At 35.9% G+C, this 17,629-nt stretch overlaps 1 protein-coding gene across 2 annotated transcripts in view; it reads right to left on the bottom strand.

Annotated features, from left to right (window-relative positions):
- RAVER2 (ribonucleoprotein, PTB binding 2) overlaps positions 1-17,629 on the bottom strand; it is a 95,843-nt gene that overhangs the window by 18,498 nt on the left and 59,716 nt on the right. For both annotated transcript variants that reach the window (XM_060623880.3, XM_060623879.3), the window contains exons 10-11: positions 10,574-10,685; positions 8,838-8,974 (exon numbers count right to left, since the gene is read on the bottom strand). In XM_060623880.3, coding sequence (XP_060479863.1) covers positions 8,838-8,974; positions 10,574-10,685 — 249 coding nt within the window. The remainder of the gene's footprint in view (positions 1-8,837; positions 8,975-10,573; positions 10,686-17,629) is intronic.

Raw genomic sequence — 17,629 nt, forward strand, 5'->3', positions numbered from 1 at the left:
TTTTAGTGTATATTTCTTGCTGAAAATCCCCACCTATTCACTATGACTTTATTTTCCTTAAGTTCTTGAACATATAATCGCTGCTTTAAATAAGACCTTATCTACTAAGACCAACATCTGGGTCATCTTGGGGTCAGTTTCTATTAGTTTTCTTCTTTTTAAAAACATTTTTTTAATGTTTATTTTTGAGAGAGAGGGACAGACAGAGCGGGAGAAGGGGAGGGACAGAGAGAGGGGAAGACATAGAATCCCAGGCAGGCTACAGGCCCTGAGGTATCAGCACAGAGCCCGACGCGGGGCTATAACTCATGAAATGTGAGATCGTGACCTGAGCCAAAGTCAGACACGCAACTGACTGAGCCACCCAGGTGCCCCGAATTACTTTTCTTCTTAATTGTGGGTCACATTTCTTGTTTCTTCAGTTATCTAGTAATGTTTATTTACCGAACATTATACATGGTATATCATAATGACTATACATGTGTAATCTTCCTCTGGTGATTACTGATTTTTTTTTATAAGAAGGAGATAACTTTGCTGAACTCAAACTCCAAAACTCTGTCTCTTCTGTGCAGGGGAGGAATCGAATCTGTTCTCAGTTCTTATCTTCTAGCTATTGTTTTCCACCAGGACCTGGAATCTCCCTTACAAACATATTTCAGAGGGTCAATTAAGTGTATTTCACCTGAGTTTACACAGAGATTTTTGAGGCTCCTTCCTAAGCAACCCCTTTTTCAGCGACTTCATGCTTACTTTTCAGCCTTGCTAATGGTTCTGAACTCTGTGCTCTGACCCCACCAGCCAGTAAATGCATGGACTACAGGTGGTGTTAGGCAAACAGCCACACAAAGACAGATCTCATCCAGTGTCGTTTCTATCTTTCAAGGACTAATTCCCCTTTGGGTTCTGCTTGCTTTTGATCATGTCCCAAGCCTTTGGATAGTCGTTTTTCTTTCATATTTTGTCCAGTTTTAATAATGGTTATCTGCAGGAGAAATAATGTGATACAGGCAACTTCACCAATATTGGAATACGAGTTAGGGATTATTATATCCATCTGGACCTCGACACATCCATCTCTCCTAATTCTTATGCATAGCAGCCAACACAAAAGAAACAAACAAAAAAAAAAAAAACGTTTTTATGAGACCCTACTTCCATGCCCGATGAAACTCGTCCATGGTATAATGAAAATAACGTGGACTCTGTTATCACAGAAATTGTCTGCTAACTGCATGAACTTACAAAGATTATTAACTTCTTTTCCACTTGTATTAGGAAGGCAGTCTCACAGTGTTGTCGGAAAGGTTAAATTCTCACATCACAAAGCATACAGCGAGTGTTAAAAACAAAAAAAAAATGTTGGTTTCTTTTCCTTAGACCTCTCCCTCCATTCCAGCAATGGAAATAAAAGGAATTCCTAAAACACGACCACTTTTTTTTCTAGTTACTTCATTCCATAAGTAACATCTAATCGAGTTCACTTCACAAAGATGAAAGAACACAAGACTGAGAACAAAACTCACTTGATGAACATACACAAGGCAGAAACAGAGACTGTTGAAGGGGATGATGAATCCAGGGAAGATTCCCACATCCACAGTGTCTCTGCGTAAGCAAGTATGGAGGCAGGAGGAAGACTGGTGATGTAAAAGGCATCTTTATCACAGAATTTCTCCATGAGTGAATAGAGAAGTGTCTTTCTGTGGCTAAGAAAAGTATACAATGAACCACAATAATCTAATAAGCAAAACTGCTATTGAAAAAAACAGAACAAATTTCAAAAGTGAAATGAATGCAAAGGTAAGGAAAAAAATTAACTTGAAAAAATTAAATCATATATGTCAGCTGGGCAGAAGGTGGAGTAGGTAAACTCTACAATTGCCTTGTTCCATGGATACAAGTACATAACACTCCTCTCAGTGTAAGTAACCTAGAAAATGACCCAAAGACCAGGAGAACAAACTCCACAACTAAAGGCAGGCAAGAGGCTATAATGAAGAAGGTAGGAAGGGTGATGACATACATGGTCTGAGAGTGAAACAGACCGTGGTGTCCGTGGTGGGGAGGGAGTCAGTGGTGCAGAGAAGAGTGGAAAACAGATTTTCACACTGGGGAGCTCATGAATGGGGAGGACAAATCTCCACAATATTTCCTTTTGAACGTGAGAGGGGCCAAATTTCGTGAGTTCTTAAAACCAGCAGGACTTAAAGGCTGGAATTTTAAAAAACAGCAGGCTGAGCTCTGGGAGAGCCTGGATGGCAGTAGGAAGCAGAGCTCCCAACCTTAAAGAAACAGCACAATAAACAGCTTGTGCAGATACAGTGTAGACCAGCAGTTTGAAAACTCAGGGGTAGATAGGAAGGAGTGGGATTTGCTCATCTCAGAGCATGGCCTGGAGACACGGGGATCACAGGGAGACTCCTCCAGGAACAATGGAGCTGCCAGGCACCACTGCCCTCCCTACCGCACAGCATAAACAACGGCCATCTGTGGGAACCAGCATGGCACCAACTCTCCTCACCTAACTTGCTTACACCAAGCCCCCAGCCCCGGTCTTCAGCAGATCTGCCCTTCCCAGTCATACATGCCCTAGGCTTGGCACTGTGAACCCGTCCCGGAGAAGACCAGACCACATCTCCTGTACCTTTTGTGAGACCTCAGTTCTGGCAGTAACAGGGGCAGGTCTCATTTAGCAAGCAGACCGTTGCACACCTTGCTAGAGAGCCTCTACAGACAACTGGACTGAAGGAAAAGCAGGCCAAGGCTCAACGGAACGGTACATGCAACACACACAGGAGACACTGAAGTGCCAGGCCCTGGGTAACAGGGGATACTGCCCTGTGGGATACTAGAGGATCTATTCTTCATAAGGCTATTATCATTAAGAGCATGAAAAGTAGCTGACTTTCCTAACACACAGAAACAGACAAAGGAAGTCAGAGAAAATGAGGAGACAGAAACACATTCCAAAAGACGGGCCAAACCACAGCAAGAGACAAAAGTGAAAGGAGAGAAGTAATATGCCTACCATAAAGATACTCCCTGAACTGGAGAAAAGAGTAGACGACATCAGTGAGACACAACACAGAGATTAAAAAAAAAAAAAAATCAGATCAAGTACACAATAAAATTTACTTAAAAATACACTTGATGGAATGAGCTTGATGAAACAGAGGAACAAATTAATAACTTGGAAGACAGAGTAATGGAAAGTAACCAAACTGAGCAAAGGAAAGAAATTATGCAAATTGAGAACAGTCTTAGGGAACTCACTGATTTCATCAAGCATAATAACATTCATATTATAGGGATCTCAGAAGAAGAAAGAAATAAGAGGGCAAAAAAATTATTTAAGGAAATAATCTGGGAAAGTAAGTAGATCCAGATCAGGAGGCACAGAGAGACCCCTCTCAAATTCAACTCAAGGAGGTGCATACCAAGACACATAGTAATTAAAATGGCAAAAAGTAGCAAAAAAGAAAAAGCTTTAAAAGCAGCAAGAGAAGACAATTATACACGAGGGAAACCCCATAAGGTTATCAGGATTTTTCAGTAGAAACTTTGCAGGCCAGAAGGGAATGGCATGATATATTCAAAGTGCTGAAAGAAAAAAACATGCAACCAAGAACACTCTATCCAGCAAGGTTATCATTCTGAATAGAAGGAGCATAAAGAGTTTCTCAGACAACAAAAACTAAAGGAGTTCATGACCCCTAAACCAGTCCTACAAGAAATATTAAAGGGGACTCTCTGAGTGGAAAGGAAGACCATAAGTGAGAGTATGAAAAGTAAACACAAAAGCAGTAAAAATAAAAATATTTCTGTAAAAATCAGTCAATGGACGCATAAAGTAAAATGATGTAAAATATGACATCATATACCTAAAATATTGGGGGAGAGGAGTAAAGAATGGGTTTAAACTTAAACAACCTATACGCCAACAAACTGGACAACTTACAAGAAACAGATACATTCTTAGAAACAAATAACCTATCAAAACTAGGGCGGAGGAAAAACAGAAAATTTGAACTGACCAATCACCAGCAACGAAACTGAATCAGAAATCAAAACAACTTCCCCAAACCAAAACTCCAGGACAAGATGGTTTCACAGGCAAATTCTACCAAACATTTAAAAAAGAGTTAATACCCACTCTTCTCAAACTGTTCCAAACAAATAGAAGAGGAAGGAAAATTTCAAAGTTCTATGAGGTATCACCCTGATACCAAAACCAGATACAGACACACACCCCTGTCCCCACCACACACACACAAAGAGAAGTACGAGCCAAGATCTCTCGTGAATATAGATGCAAAAATCCTCAATACTCTACAATTAAGTGGAATTTTTTCCCCCAGGACACAAGAATGGTTCAATATTCACAAAACAATCAACATGATACATCACATCAGTAAGAGAAAGGATAAAAACTGTGATCATTTCAAAAGGTGCAGAAAAAGCATTTGACAAAGTATAATGTTCACTCATGATAAAACCTCTCTGCAAAGTACGTCTAGAGGAAACATATATCAACATAATAAAGGCCTTATTTGAAAAACTCACAGTGAACATTATACTCTGTGGGAAAAACTGAGAGCTTTTCCCTCAAGGTCAGGAACAAGACAAGGATGTCCACTCTCACCACTTTTATTCAACACAGTACTGCAAGTCCTAGGCACAGCATTTAGACAACCTAAAGAAATAAAAGACATCTAAATTGATGAAATAAATAAAATTCAGTGTTTGTAGATGACACAATACCATCCATAGAAAACCCTAAAGACTCCACCAAAAAACCACTACAAGTGATAAATGAATTCAGTAAAGCCACAAGATCTAAAATCAATGTACAAAAGTCTGTTGCATTCCTAAGCACTAATAATAAAAATACAATCCTGAGGTGCCTGGGTGGCTCAGTTGGTTGAGCATCCGACTCTTGATTTCAGCTCAGATCATGATCTCAGGGTTCATGAGATGGAGCCTCATGAGGGGCTCTGTGCTGACAATGTGGAGCCTGATTGGGATTCTTTCTCCTTCTCTCTGCCCCTTGCCCATTTATGCTGTCTCTCTCAAAATAAAGCATAAAAAAAAATAAAAATACAATCCAATTTATAATTTTACCAAATATATTAAATATGTAGGAATAAACTTAACCAAAGGGATAAAAGACCTATACTCTGAAAACTACAAAACATTGATGAAAGAAATTCAAGATGATGCAAAGAAATGACAAGACATTGATGCTCATGAATTGGAAACACCAATATTATTAAAATGTCTACCCTACCCAAAGCAATCTACAGATTTAATGCAATCCCTATTAAAGTACCAACAGCATTTTTTACAGAACTAGAAAAAACAATCCTAAAATTTGTATGGAACCACAAAGGATCTCAAATAGCCAAAGCAATCTTGAAAAAAATAAAATAAAACTGGAGGTGTCACAATTCCAGATTTCAAGTTACATTACAAAGTGGTAGTAATTAAAACAGAATACTACTGGCATAAAAACAGACACATAGATCAGTGGAATAGAACAGAAAGCCCAGAAATAAATCCACAATCACATGGTCAACTAATCTTCAACAAAGGAAGAATCAATATCCAATGTGAAAAAGACTGTCTCTTCAACCAGTGGTGCTGGAGTAACTGCAGAGCAACATGCAGAAGAACAAAAGTGAACCACTTTCTTTCACCATACACAAAAATAAACCAAAAGTGGATTAAAGACCTAAATGTGAGGCCTGAAACCATAAAAATCCTTGAAGAGAGCATAGGCAGTCTCTCGGACACTGGCCATAGCAACACTTTTCTAGAGGTCTCCTGAGGCAAGGGAAATAAAAGCAAAAATAAACTACTGGGACTACATCAAAATAAAAAGCTTCTGCACAGCAAAGGGAACCATCAACGAGAATAAAAGGCAATCTACTGAATGGGAGAAGATACTTGGCAAATGACATATCTGATAAAGGGTTAGTATCCAAAATATACAACTCAACACCCAAAAAAATGAACAATCCATTTAAAAAATGGGCAGAAGACACAAATAGATATTTCTCCAAAGAAGACACATAGATGGCCAAAAGACACATGAAAAGATGCTCAACATCACTCATCATCAGGGAAATGCAAATCAAAACTATAATGAGATATTACCTCATACCTGTCAGAATGGCTAAAATAAAAAATTTTAAAAACAAGTGTTGGCAAGGATGGGGAGAAAAAGGAACCTTCTTGCACTGTTGATGAGAATGCAAACTGGTGCATCCACTTTGGAAGACAGGATCAAAATTCTTCAAAATATTAAAAATAGAACTACTATGGGGCGCCTGGGTGGCTCAGTTGGTTAAGCATCCGACTTCGGCTCAGTTCATGATCTCGCAGTTTGTGAGTGTGAGCCCCGCATCGGGCTCTGCGCTGATAGCTCGGAGCTTAGAGCCTGCTTCAGATTCTGTGTCTCCTTCTCTCTCCGCCCCTGCTCTGCTCATGCTCTATCTCTCAATAATAAATAAAGGTTAAAAAAAAATTTTTTTTTAAATAGAACTGTATGATCCAGGAATAGTAGCGTTGGGCATTTATCCAAAAAAAACAAAAACATTAATTCAAAAGGATACCTGCACCCCTATGTTTACTGCAGAATTACTTACAATAGCCAATATATGGAAGCAGCCCAAGTGTCCGCTGACGAATGGACAAAGATGTGGTATATATTTGTAATGCAATGTTACTCAGCCATAAAAAAAAAAGAAGAAAAAAGAAATCTTGCCATTTGCAACAACATAGGTGGAGCTAGAGAGTATTATGCTGAGCAACAGAAATCAGAGAAAGACAAATACCATATGATCTTACTCATATTTGGAATTTAAGAAACAAAACAAACAAGCAAAGGGAAAAAAGAGACAAACCAAGAAACAGACTCAAAGTGATGGTTACAGAGAGGAGGTGGTAGGGGAAATGGGGGAAGGGATTAAAAGTACATGTATCATGATAAAATTAAGTGATAAAAAAAAGTTACATAAAAATTAAATCATACATGTTTAAATAAATTTTTAAAAGTTTATTGTGCTTCCTCCTGTTTATAAAGTGAATTTTGTTCCTTGTAAAGAAAAAAGATAAAATTGTATAGGACCATATAAATTTTAAAAATTAATAAGAGATTATGAAACATTTACCATGAATTTACATGGTGTTTTACATGATTTTTAATATTTGCATTGTATATCTGGGATAAATATGACATGATTTGTTTACGTAGTCTTATAAATTGTTGGAAATTTAGGCTGTTTCTAATTTACAGAACTATAAACTATTTATAAATGATTTCACACATCTCTGATAATTTCCTTGGCTTTTGTCACCTGTAAGTATAATCAGCATACAATTAATGTCCCTATCTCAATTACTACTTAAAATATTAATAAAGGAACAAAAATGGAATCTTAAGAAACATGTAAGAGAATGCTTTCCAAGTTGTATCTGTATTAATTCATGATTACTATTCCTTAGATATAGGTCTGTTGCCACCTACTTACATCATCTTTCAATCTGTTTTCTCCATCTTTTCCACGGGTAGGTAAGAGACTTTATTATACAGTATTCGAATTATTCAACTGTACCATTTTTACAGAAACTATTACACTTGTGTTTCTAGTATCCTATCATTAAAGCATAATGAGGCATCAGTTGTTCCAAGTGAATTCACACAGGTTTACTTTTCTAAGGTTTTAGAGACAGATGAGACAAACACAGTTGCTCCAAGGAAATCAAAGTGGAAGCATTGCTCACACAGATAGGACAGAGCTGAGAAGCTGATAGGCTGAGAAATTAGAAAGAATCAGAATGGTTAATTATAAGACTCTCATGATTATATAATCCTATACTGCTAACATATACACTCTCTGCTTAAGCCACTGAAAATAACCTGAAGGAGAAAAGGCCAAAGTAAAATTGACTTATTTAAATAATAACACAATATACCTTCTGAATATAATACTTTTTATGTTATTGATTGATTGGTTTAAATGTCAGAATAATGCCTACAATAATGATCATGTTTCTGTATCAGTAAGCAGGGGTGAAGAACAGAGGCATTTCCTTGGGTTCCTTAGTCAGATGTACATTGATAAAAACCAGAAGTCAGCAGAGTTTTTCTGTAAAGAGCCAGAGAGTAAATATTTAATCTTGTGGGTCCTATAGTCTTTGTTGTAGCTATTTAACTCTACCATTGTGGCACAACACAACCACATACGATATGTAAATGAATGAATGTGGTGGTATTCCAATACAACTTCATTTACAAAACAGGTAGTCGGGGGGGGGGGGGGGGGGGGGGGGGGGGGCACCTGGGTGGCTCAGTCGGTTGGGCTCAGGTCATGATATCACAGTCCGTGGGTTTGAGATGGAGCTCAGAGCCCGGAGCCTGCTTTGGATTCTGTGTCTCCCTCTCTCTCTGACCCTCCCCCATTCATGCTCTGTCTCTCTCTGTCTCAAAAATAAACAAACATTCAAAAAAATTAATAAAAGAAAAACAGGTAGTGGGCTGGATTTGGTCTATAGTTGGTTGGCCACTAGTCAACAAACACTGAGTAAACACTGAGAGGGAAATATCTAGTAAAATGCTAGTTAATTTCTTGCCTAAAGAACACGGCCTAAAACTCCAAATGAACAAGGAATATTGTATAGATGAATGCAATTTTACTTTCCTATGATATTTCCTATGATATTACAGGAATCACAATTTCAATTATAGGAATCACAATCACAATTATAGGAATATGAGCTCAATATATAGTTGAACCAATTTTTCTAGATATCAATACCTGAGAATCATTTACCTGTGCATAATCACCAAAAGGTTGAGAATAAGAAATGCACTTTTCCAATGTGTGTTGTGATTCATTTCCCTGAGAGATTGCATCCAGAATGTTGCTTGCAATTCCAGTCTTCTGTAGAGTGGTTTTACTTGCAGGGGCTAAAGGCAAAATCAATCATATTTTCAGCTAAAAGTTGTTTTATTGTAAGTTATAAGCAAAATACAAAACTTGTATTCCCAAAAAGAACACAAATTTTCATTAGCCAGTATATGTCTATATTTATTATGCCCAGGGGAAAAATATGTAGTATATGATGTTGTCTTGTTCATTTAAAGCAACTGAAAGTGGAAGTTTGCCCTATAGATAAATAATTTTGATGGAAACATTTTTTAGATCTATATCTAATCTCTAAAAGAAGGCAAACAAAGGGGCGCCTGGGTGGCTCAGTCGGTTAAGTGCCCGACTTCGGCTCAGGTCATGATCTCATGGTTCTTGAGTTTGAACCCCACTCAGGTCATGATCTCACGTTTCTTGAGTTTGGGCCCCGTGTAGGGCTCTGTGCTGACAGCACGGAGCCTGGAGCCTGCTTGGAGTTCTGTGTCTCTCCCTCTCACTCTGACCCTCCCCCACCCCTGCTCATACTCTGTTTCTCCCTCTCACTTTCTCTCTCTCTCAAAAATAAATAAGTTAAAAAAATGTTTTTAAAGAAGGCAAACCAAATGTAAACTAACTGTTCTTGTTAATGCAATAGTTGTAACCATCCATTTTTAGACGAGGTAAAAATGTGACATGGGAGAAGCACATTAAATTTTTTTCTGGCTCTTTAAAAAAATTACAAATCAATGTCTACATTTAAGAGGATACTTTATAAAATACAAAGAATGTATATTAAAACCTTTAATCTCCTTCATTCAGTCCTATTCTTTTTCCCAGAGGTAACAGTTTAGAATTTATTTTCCAAAATTTACTGTATGCATTTATACATTAAGTATGCACACATAAGAATATACGGCTTTATACAAACATGAATGGAATCTCTTTGTTCCTACATTGGCTTTTTTCACTTAATTTGCTTTAGAGATAATTTCATATTAGTACGTGTAGCTCTCCCTCAATTACCAAAAAAATTATACTGTATTCTATTTTATGATGAACTAATTTTTATTTAACCACTCCACTACTGAACAACATTAAGGTACTTTTCAGTTATACCAATTGACAGCCAACATTGTAGTGAATATCCCAGTACCCAGAGCATATACCACATTTGTGATTTTCCTTTAAAATTATAACTTATTCTAACTGAAGACCTGAGAAGGCCTTTCAAGAAAGTAAACAAGAGTTCAACCTCTGCCAATTATCATTAGCTCAGATATTTTGGGGTAGTTTGCAAATATTCTGGATAGTAGATTACTTACATAGGCTCTTTTTTAAAAATACGGTTCTATATGTATTGCAAAGCATTATAGTATTGTCAATAATTACTTTGCTCAATTATTTTCTATTATGATTCAATAATTCAATAAATTAATTATATTCTTAATAAAATATTACAAAAGATATTTTCCTTAAATAATCAGAATGTATTTTAAGTGTCTTAATTTTAGTTACTCTTTCAATTTAAAGGCTGGTCATAACTTAAGCTTTAATTAGTCAATAAGCATTATTTGCTTTCATTAAATTAAAAATTAAAGTAAAACTGATTATAGAAAATATTCAATACAACTCCAAAATATTAATACTGAGCTCTCACTTACATGATAAGCACACACTGGGCAACACACTTGCCAAGTTCAAGTATGGATTTTTACTGAGCCGTATTTCTTTTGGTGGTTCTCCCAATAGTGAAGTCTGATTCTTAGAAGCAGCCTATTTATCAAAAACAAAAGAGTAGGTGCTTACTAGGAGGTACAAGAAAATAAAGATACATAAAGAGTAATGCCAATTCTTCAATAAATCCAGTCCAGTGTAATAAAAATCTGTGGAACCTTATATTTGAACATATTAAGTTATGGGATATTTCTGGATATTGATTAAAATTATCACATTCCACTTGTTATTTTTGTCAATTAGTTGGTTTTTTTTTAACTATTCTAGAACCATAAAACTTCAGAACTGAAAGAAAATTAAAGGCCTTCATATAAATCCTTCTCATTTGAATTAGGAGAGAATTCATCTTCATAAGAAAAGACAAATCCCATACCTTTTTTCCAGAAATATTGTTATCCACATTTTCTTATTAAGATTTCTATTTTATATTGTACAGCTAGATAAAGGAAAGCTTATTTATCTTTGGTTCTAAGAATAATACCAAACAAAATCAGTGGACTTAACAAGATCCAAATACACATTTAGATGATAACCCTAGAAACATTTCTTGAAAAGATATGCTATCAGTATAATTTTATATAACAAGGTATAAGGGTATTTCTTTATTTCTAATATTTCTTTAATACTATTTCTAGTATTTGTAGTATTTCTTTAAATGGAAAGGGCTGATTCTTCAGATCATTTCAATTTCTTCCAACAAAATTTTGTGCTTTTTGTTCCCTGTTGGTAAAAATTTTTAAAGACAACAATTCAGATTACTATAATAAAGTTAAAGCTAGCAGCTAAGTTTTCATTTCCAAATTAATTTTTATTTTGTTCTCCGAACAGAATGAAGAAAGTATAATCTGAAGTGCTTATTTCTATATTTGAGAGCCAGAGCTCCTTTTATTTGTTCCTTATCTGGCCAACATTACTGTATTTGGATTGAGAAATCTATCTTGCATCTCTTCATAAGCCCCAAAGTAGGGCTTGTGATATGTAAATCACAGATGTAAATGTATTCATCCATTCACATATGTTTACTGAATGTTCACTATGCTTCAGGCACTGTGGTATTGATAACACCAAAATGAGTTAGACAGGAATACTACCCTTAAGAAATTCACAGTCAAGCAGATACAATAGCTCAAAAGAAGTCTGAGGTGGAACCCTAAGATTCTAGGTGGGAGCTAAAACCATTAGATGTTTGCCAAAAGAAAGCATATAGCACCAGAAAAGACAATGCCTTAGAATTCAGTAACTGAGTAAAGGTAGCCAGCAAAGTACTCTCAGATTTTGTTTCTAAAGTACTTACATGGCCAAGGTAATCAGATTCTATCCTATCAGGGGTTCTCTAGCTATGAAAGAGAATCAATCATAAAATTTTAAAACGTACAGAGTCTGCCGACAAAGAAAAGCCCTGGACCAAATGGCTTCAATGGATAATTCAATAAGACATTTAAAGAGGAATTAAAACCAATTCTTCTTAAACTCTTCCACAAAACTGACGAAGAGAAAATACTTCTTAACGTATTCTATGAGACCAGCATCACCCTAGTACCAAGGCCAGACAGACACTACAAAAAAGAAACTACAGGGGCGCCTGGGTGGCGCAGTCGGTTAAGCGTCCGACTTCAGCCAGGTCACGATCTCGCGGTCCGTGAGTTCGAGCCCCGCGTCAGGCTCTGGGCTGATGGCTCGGAGCCTGGAGCCTGTTTCCGATTCTGTGTCTCCCTCTCTCTCTCTGCCCCTCCCCCGTTCATGCTCTGTCTCTCTCTGTCCCAAAAATAAATAAAAAACGTTGAAAAAAAAAAATTAAAAAAAAAAAAAAAAAAAAAAAGAAACTACAGACCGATATCGAGTATCACTATTTGTGCTAAAATCACCAACAAAACACAAGCAAGTCAAATTCAGTGGATTATTAAAAGGGTTATATGCCATAACCAACTGGGATTTATTCACAGAACACAAGGACAATTCAACATACAAAAATCATTCAATGTAATACACTACATTAACAGAATGGAGAAAAAAAACCCACATGATCACCTCAAATGATGCAGAAAAAGCATCTAACAAAATTCAGCACACTGTCATGATTAAAATTCAACAGGCTCAACATATTAGGAATAGAGGGAAACTACCTTAATACAACAAAAGTTATATATGAAACATTACACTCAATGGTGAAACACTGAAATATTTCCCTCTAACATCAAGAACAAGACAAAGTTGTCTGCTTTCACCACTTCTGTTCAACATAATATTAGAAGTTCTAGCCAGAGCAATTAGGCAGGAAAAAGAAATAAAAGGCATCCAAACTAGAGTGGAAGAAGTAAAATGGTCTCTGCTTGCAGATGACATGAAAACCCTAAGTAGCGCGCGCACACACACACACACAGACACAAACTGTTGGAGTAAATGAATTCAGCAAAGTTGCAGGATATAAAATCAACATGCAGAAATCAGTTACATTTCTACACACTGATAATGAACAATCCAAAAAGAAAGTTAAGAAAACAATTCCACTTACAACATAATCAAAAAGCATAAAATATAAGATTAACCAAACCAAGAAGGAAAAATACCTGTCTACTAAAAACTACACAACATGGCTAAAAGTGATACTTGAGCAGAAATCTCAATAAAGTGAGAGATTAAGCCATGAAAACATCTAAGACTGCGCTGTCTGACACGGTAGCCACTATCTACACATGAATACTCAGCATACAAAATGTGAACAGTTTAAACTGAGCTGTTTGTGAAATGTAAGATATATACTAAATCGCAAAGAATTAGTATCAAAGAGAGAATGCAAAGTATCTTAGTAGTTCAGTATATATTACATTTGGTAATAGTATTTTGAATATGCTGAGTTAAATATTAAAATATCAAAAAACATTGCTGAAATAAAAGACATAAATAAATGGAAAGATATCCTATGCTCATGGGTTAGACGACATAATGTTAAAATGTCAATATTAACCAGAGTGACCTCCAGATTCAATACAATCCCTATCAAAATTCTAACTTTTCTTTGCAGAAGAAGAAAAATCTATCCTAAAATTCATATGGAATTTCAAGGGACCCCCAAAATAGTAAAAACAATGTTGAAAAAGGTGAAAAATAAGAACAAGAATAGAGGGCTCATACTTTGTGATTTCAAACTTACTAAAAAGCAACAGTAATCATAACACTATAGTATTGGCATAAAGACACACAGACAAATGGAATAGAATAGAAAGCCCAGAAATAAGTCCCTGCATATATAGTTAAATAATTTTTGACAATAGTCAATGGGGACAGGACAGTTTTTTCAACAAAAGTGCTGGGAAATCTGGGTATCACATGTAAAAGAATAAAGTGGATCCTTACCCTACACCACATACAAAAATAAACTCAAAAATCAAAGACCAAAATTAAGAAATTATAGAATTCTTAAAAGCTTAGGTGGAAGGCTTCATATTTGCCCATGAATTTTTGGGTCTGACACCAAAAGCAGAAGCAAAAAAAAAACAAAGAAAGGAAGGAAGGAAGGAAGGAAGGAAGGAAGGAAGGAAGGAAGGGAAAAGGAAGGAAGGAGGGAAGGAAGAAGAAAAGAGAAGGAAAGGAAAGAAAGAAAAGGAGGGAGTGGGGGAGAGAAAGGAAGGAAGGATGGAAGGATCACATGTTGGGTCACAAAATAAGTCTGAACAAACTTAAGAATACTGAAATCATATTGAGTACTGTTCTGACCACAGTGGTATGAAACCAGAAATTAAAAACAGGAGAGAAACTGGAAAATTTATATATGAATAAATTAAACAACACATTCCTGAACAACCAACAGGTCAAAGAAGAAATCAAAAGAGAAGTCAAAAAGGATCTTGACACCAATGAAAATGGAAATATAACATACCAAAACTTATGGATGCAGCAAAAGCAGTTCCAAGAAAGAAGTTTATAGTAATGCGTACATGAAGAAAAAAGATCTCAAACAACCTAACATTATACATCAAGGAACCAGAAAAAGAAACAAACTAAGCCCAAAATTAGCATAAAGAAGAACATAGTAATGATTAAAGCATAAATAAATGAAATACAGACTAGAAAGATCCATGAAACTAAGTGTTGGCATCTTGAAGAGATAAACACAACGGATAGACCCTGACTAGACTAACCGAGAGAACAAGAGAGGACTCCAATAGTTACAAATGAAAGAGGAGACATTAAAACTGGTACCACAGAAATACAAGGGATTGTAAGAAACTATTACCAAGAAATATTTGCCAACAAATTGGATAACCTACAAAGAAATGGATAAATTCCTGGAAACCTATACCCTATCAAGACCAAATCATTACAAAAATAGAAAATCTTATCAGACCAATAATGAAGTAAGGAGTAGTCAAAAACCTCCCAACAATGAAAATAACAGGACTAGATGGCTTCACTGGTAAATTGTACCAGACATTTAATGAAAAATTAATGCCATTTCTTCTGAAACTCTTCCAAAATGTTCAAGAGGAGAGAATACTTTCCTAATTTATTTAATGAGGCCAGCATTACCTTCATACCAAAGCAAGAATACTGCAAGAAAATAAAATTACAGACCAATATCCCTGATAAACACAGATGCAAAACTCAACAAAATACTAGCAACCCAAATTCAGCAATATATTAAAAAGATTGTACATCATTATCAAGTAAGATAGACAACTCAGAAATAAACCCACACATATGTGCTCAATCTTTGACAAGGGAGCCAAGAATTCACAATGGAAAAAAGGACATCTCTTTAATAAATGGTGCTGGGGAAATTGGACATCCACATGCTAAAGAATGAGAATGGACCCTGATCTTACACCACACACAAAAATTCACTCAAACTGGATTAAAGACTTAAATATAGGATCAGAAGGCATAAAACCCCTAGGAGAAAATATAGGAAAAAAACTCCTTGACATTAGTCTTGGCAGGGACTTTTTGGATATGACACCAAAAGCAAAGGCAACAAAAGTAAAAATAAACAAGTGGAACTACATCAAACTAAAAAGCTTCTGTACAGCAAATGAAAACACAATCTACTGAATGAGAGAAAAGCAATATGACCATAATGAGAAACAGTATAGAAGTTCCTAAAAAAAATAAACAATTGGGGCGCCTGGGTGGCTCAGTCGGTTGGGCGGCCAACTTCGGCTCAGGTCATGATCTCGCAGTCCGTGAGTTCGAGTCCCACATAGGGCTCTGTGCTGACAGCTCAGAGCCTGGAGCCTGTTTCAGATTCTGTGTCTCCCTCTCTCTGACCCTCCCCCGTTCATGCTCTATCTCTCCCTGTCTCAAAAATAAATAAAACATTAAAAAAAAAAATTAAAAAAAAAATAAACAATTACCGTATGATCCAGCAGTCCCATTTCTGGGTATATATTCACAGGACATGAAATCCCTGTCTCAAGTGTCATCTGCACTCTCATGTTCACTGAAGCACTATCCCCAACAGACAAGATATGAAAACAACAGAACTGCTCTTTGATGGGTGAATAAAAAAAAGTGTGTATATATTCAGTCTTAAATAGGAAAGAAATCTTGCTATTTGTGATAATGAGGATGGACCTTGAGGGCATTATGCTAAATGAAAAAAGTCAGACAGAGAAAAACGAATACTGTATGATCTTACTTACATGCAGAATAAAAAAAAGAAAAGAAAAAACAAGCTTATAGATACAGAAAACAGATGGGTGCTTATCAGAGACAGAGGTGAGCAAAACAGGTGAAAAAAGTCAAAAGGTACAAACTTCCAGTTATGAAATAAATAAATGATGGGGATGTGATGTACAGGATGGTGACTATAGTTAATAAAACCACGTTGCATATTTGAAAGTTGCTAAGAGAACAAATCTTAAAAGTTCCCATCATACACAAAAAATTATAATGTATGTATGTATGGTAATGAATATTAACTAGACTTACTGGGGTGGTCATTTTGTAATATGTGTGATATGTATCAAATTCTTATATTGTATATCAGAAACTAATATAATGCTGTATGTCAATTATACCTTAACAAAAAAATTCTTAAAAACGTAAGTCTAAAAATCTAAAGTTGAATGAAACCAATTATGTTTAACAAAATCAAATTTCTTGCTTCATTCTTGGAAAACACACTTTGAAATTACCTGGCCCAAACCCCTACTGTCAAAAGAGTAATCACTTTACAGCAATCTGTACCAATGCTCATTTCATGTCTACTTAATTGTTTTCAGTGACAGGACAGTCACATCTTAGTGAAAGAATCAAGCTTTTTGTTTGTGTGAAAGCTTCAACTGCTCTTTGTTGTATTAAGCCTAATACACTATTTTGGTGTATAAAGCCTAATGCTTTACTGTAGCTCATAGTTACTGGACTAGTTCTGCCTACTGGTGAAACACAAAATACCCTGTGACTAGTCTGAGAATATATTTTTTAAATAGATATCCAGCTTGTCTTCTCTTTCAGGGTTACATGTCTCCATTTCCCTCAATTTTTTTCACAGAACCTGTTTTCCTGGCCCTGCACCACTTTGGCTGTTTTCCTCCTGATAGACTCTGCCCATTATGTGAATCACCCCAAATCAAGCTTTTCTAAAGAGCTGGTGCTTTCTGTGCAAAAAGATATAGCATATTCATATATGAGTTCCAATTGTTTAACTTCCCTCAAAAACCCCCAAAATTAATACTGCAGATAAATTTTTAAAACTCATTCTACAAGATCTGCCTTAGCTTTCTCAATGAACAATTGTAGGGCATCCCATCCATATCTGCTGCTATGACTAGTTGACAATAAAACCACCTCCAAATTAATCTAATTATTTTGACATTTCAATACAGCCAACTACATGAATTTTTTTTCCTCACATGCTGCTTATAACCTGAGTTTTATAATACTTACAAACCAAAGGGTACTTCAGGGTATGAATATAAATTAAATGTACTTTATTCTGCCTACCAAGTTTAACATTTACAAATGTCGCTGGTCTAAGAACAAAT

The sequence above is a fragment of the Panthera onca genome, chromosome C1, assembly GCF_046562875.1.
Source record: "Panthera onca isolate mPanOnc1 chromosome C1, mPanOnc1 haplotype 2, whole genome shotgun sequence".
In the NCBI taxonomy this organism is placed as follows: domain Eukaryota; kingdom Metazoa; phylum Chordata; class Mammalia; order Carnivora; family Felidae; genus Panthera; species Panthera onca.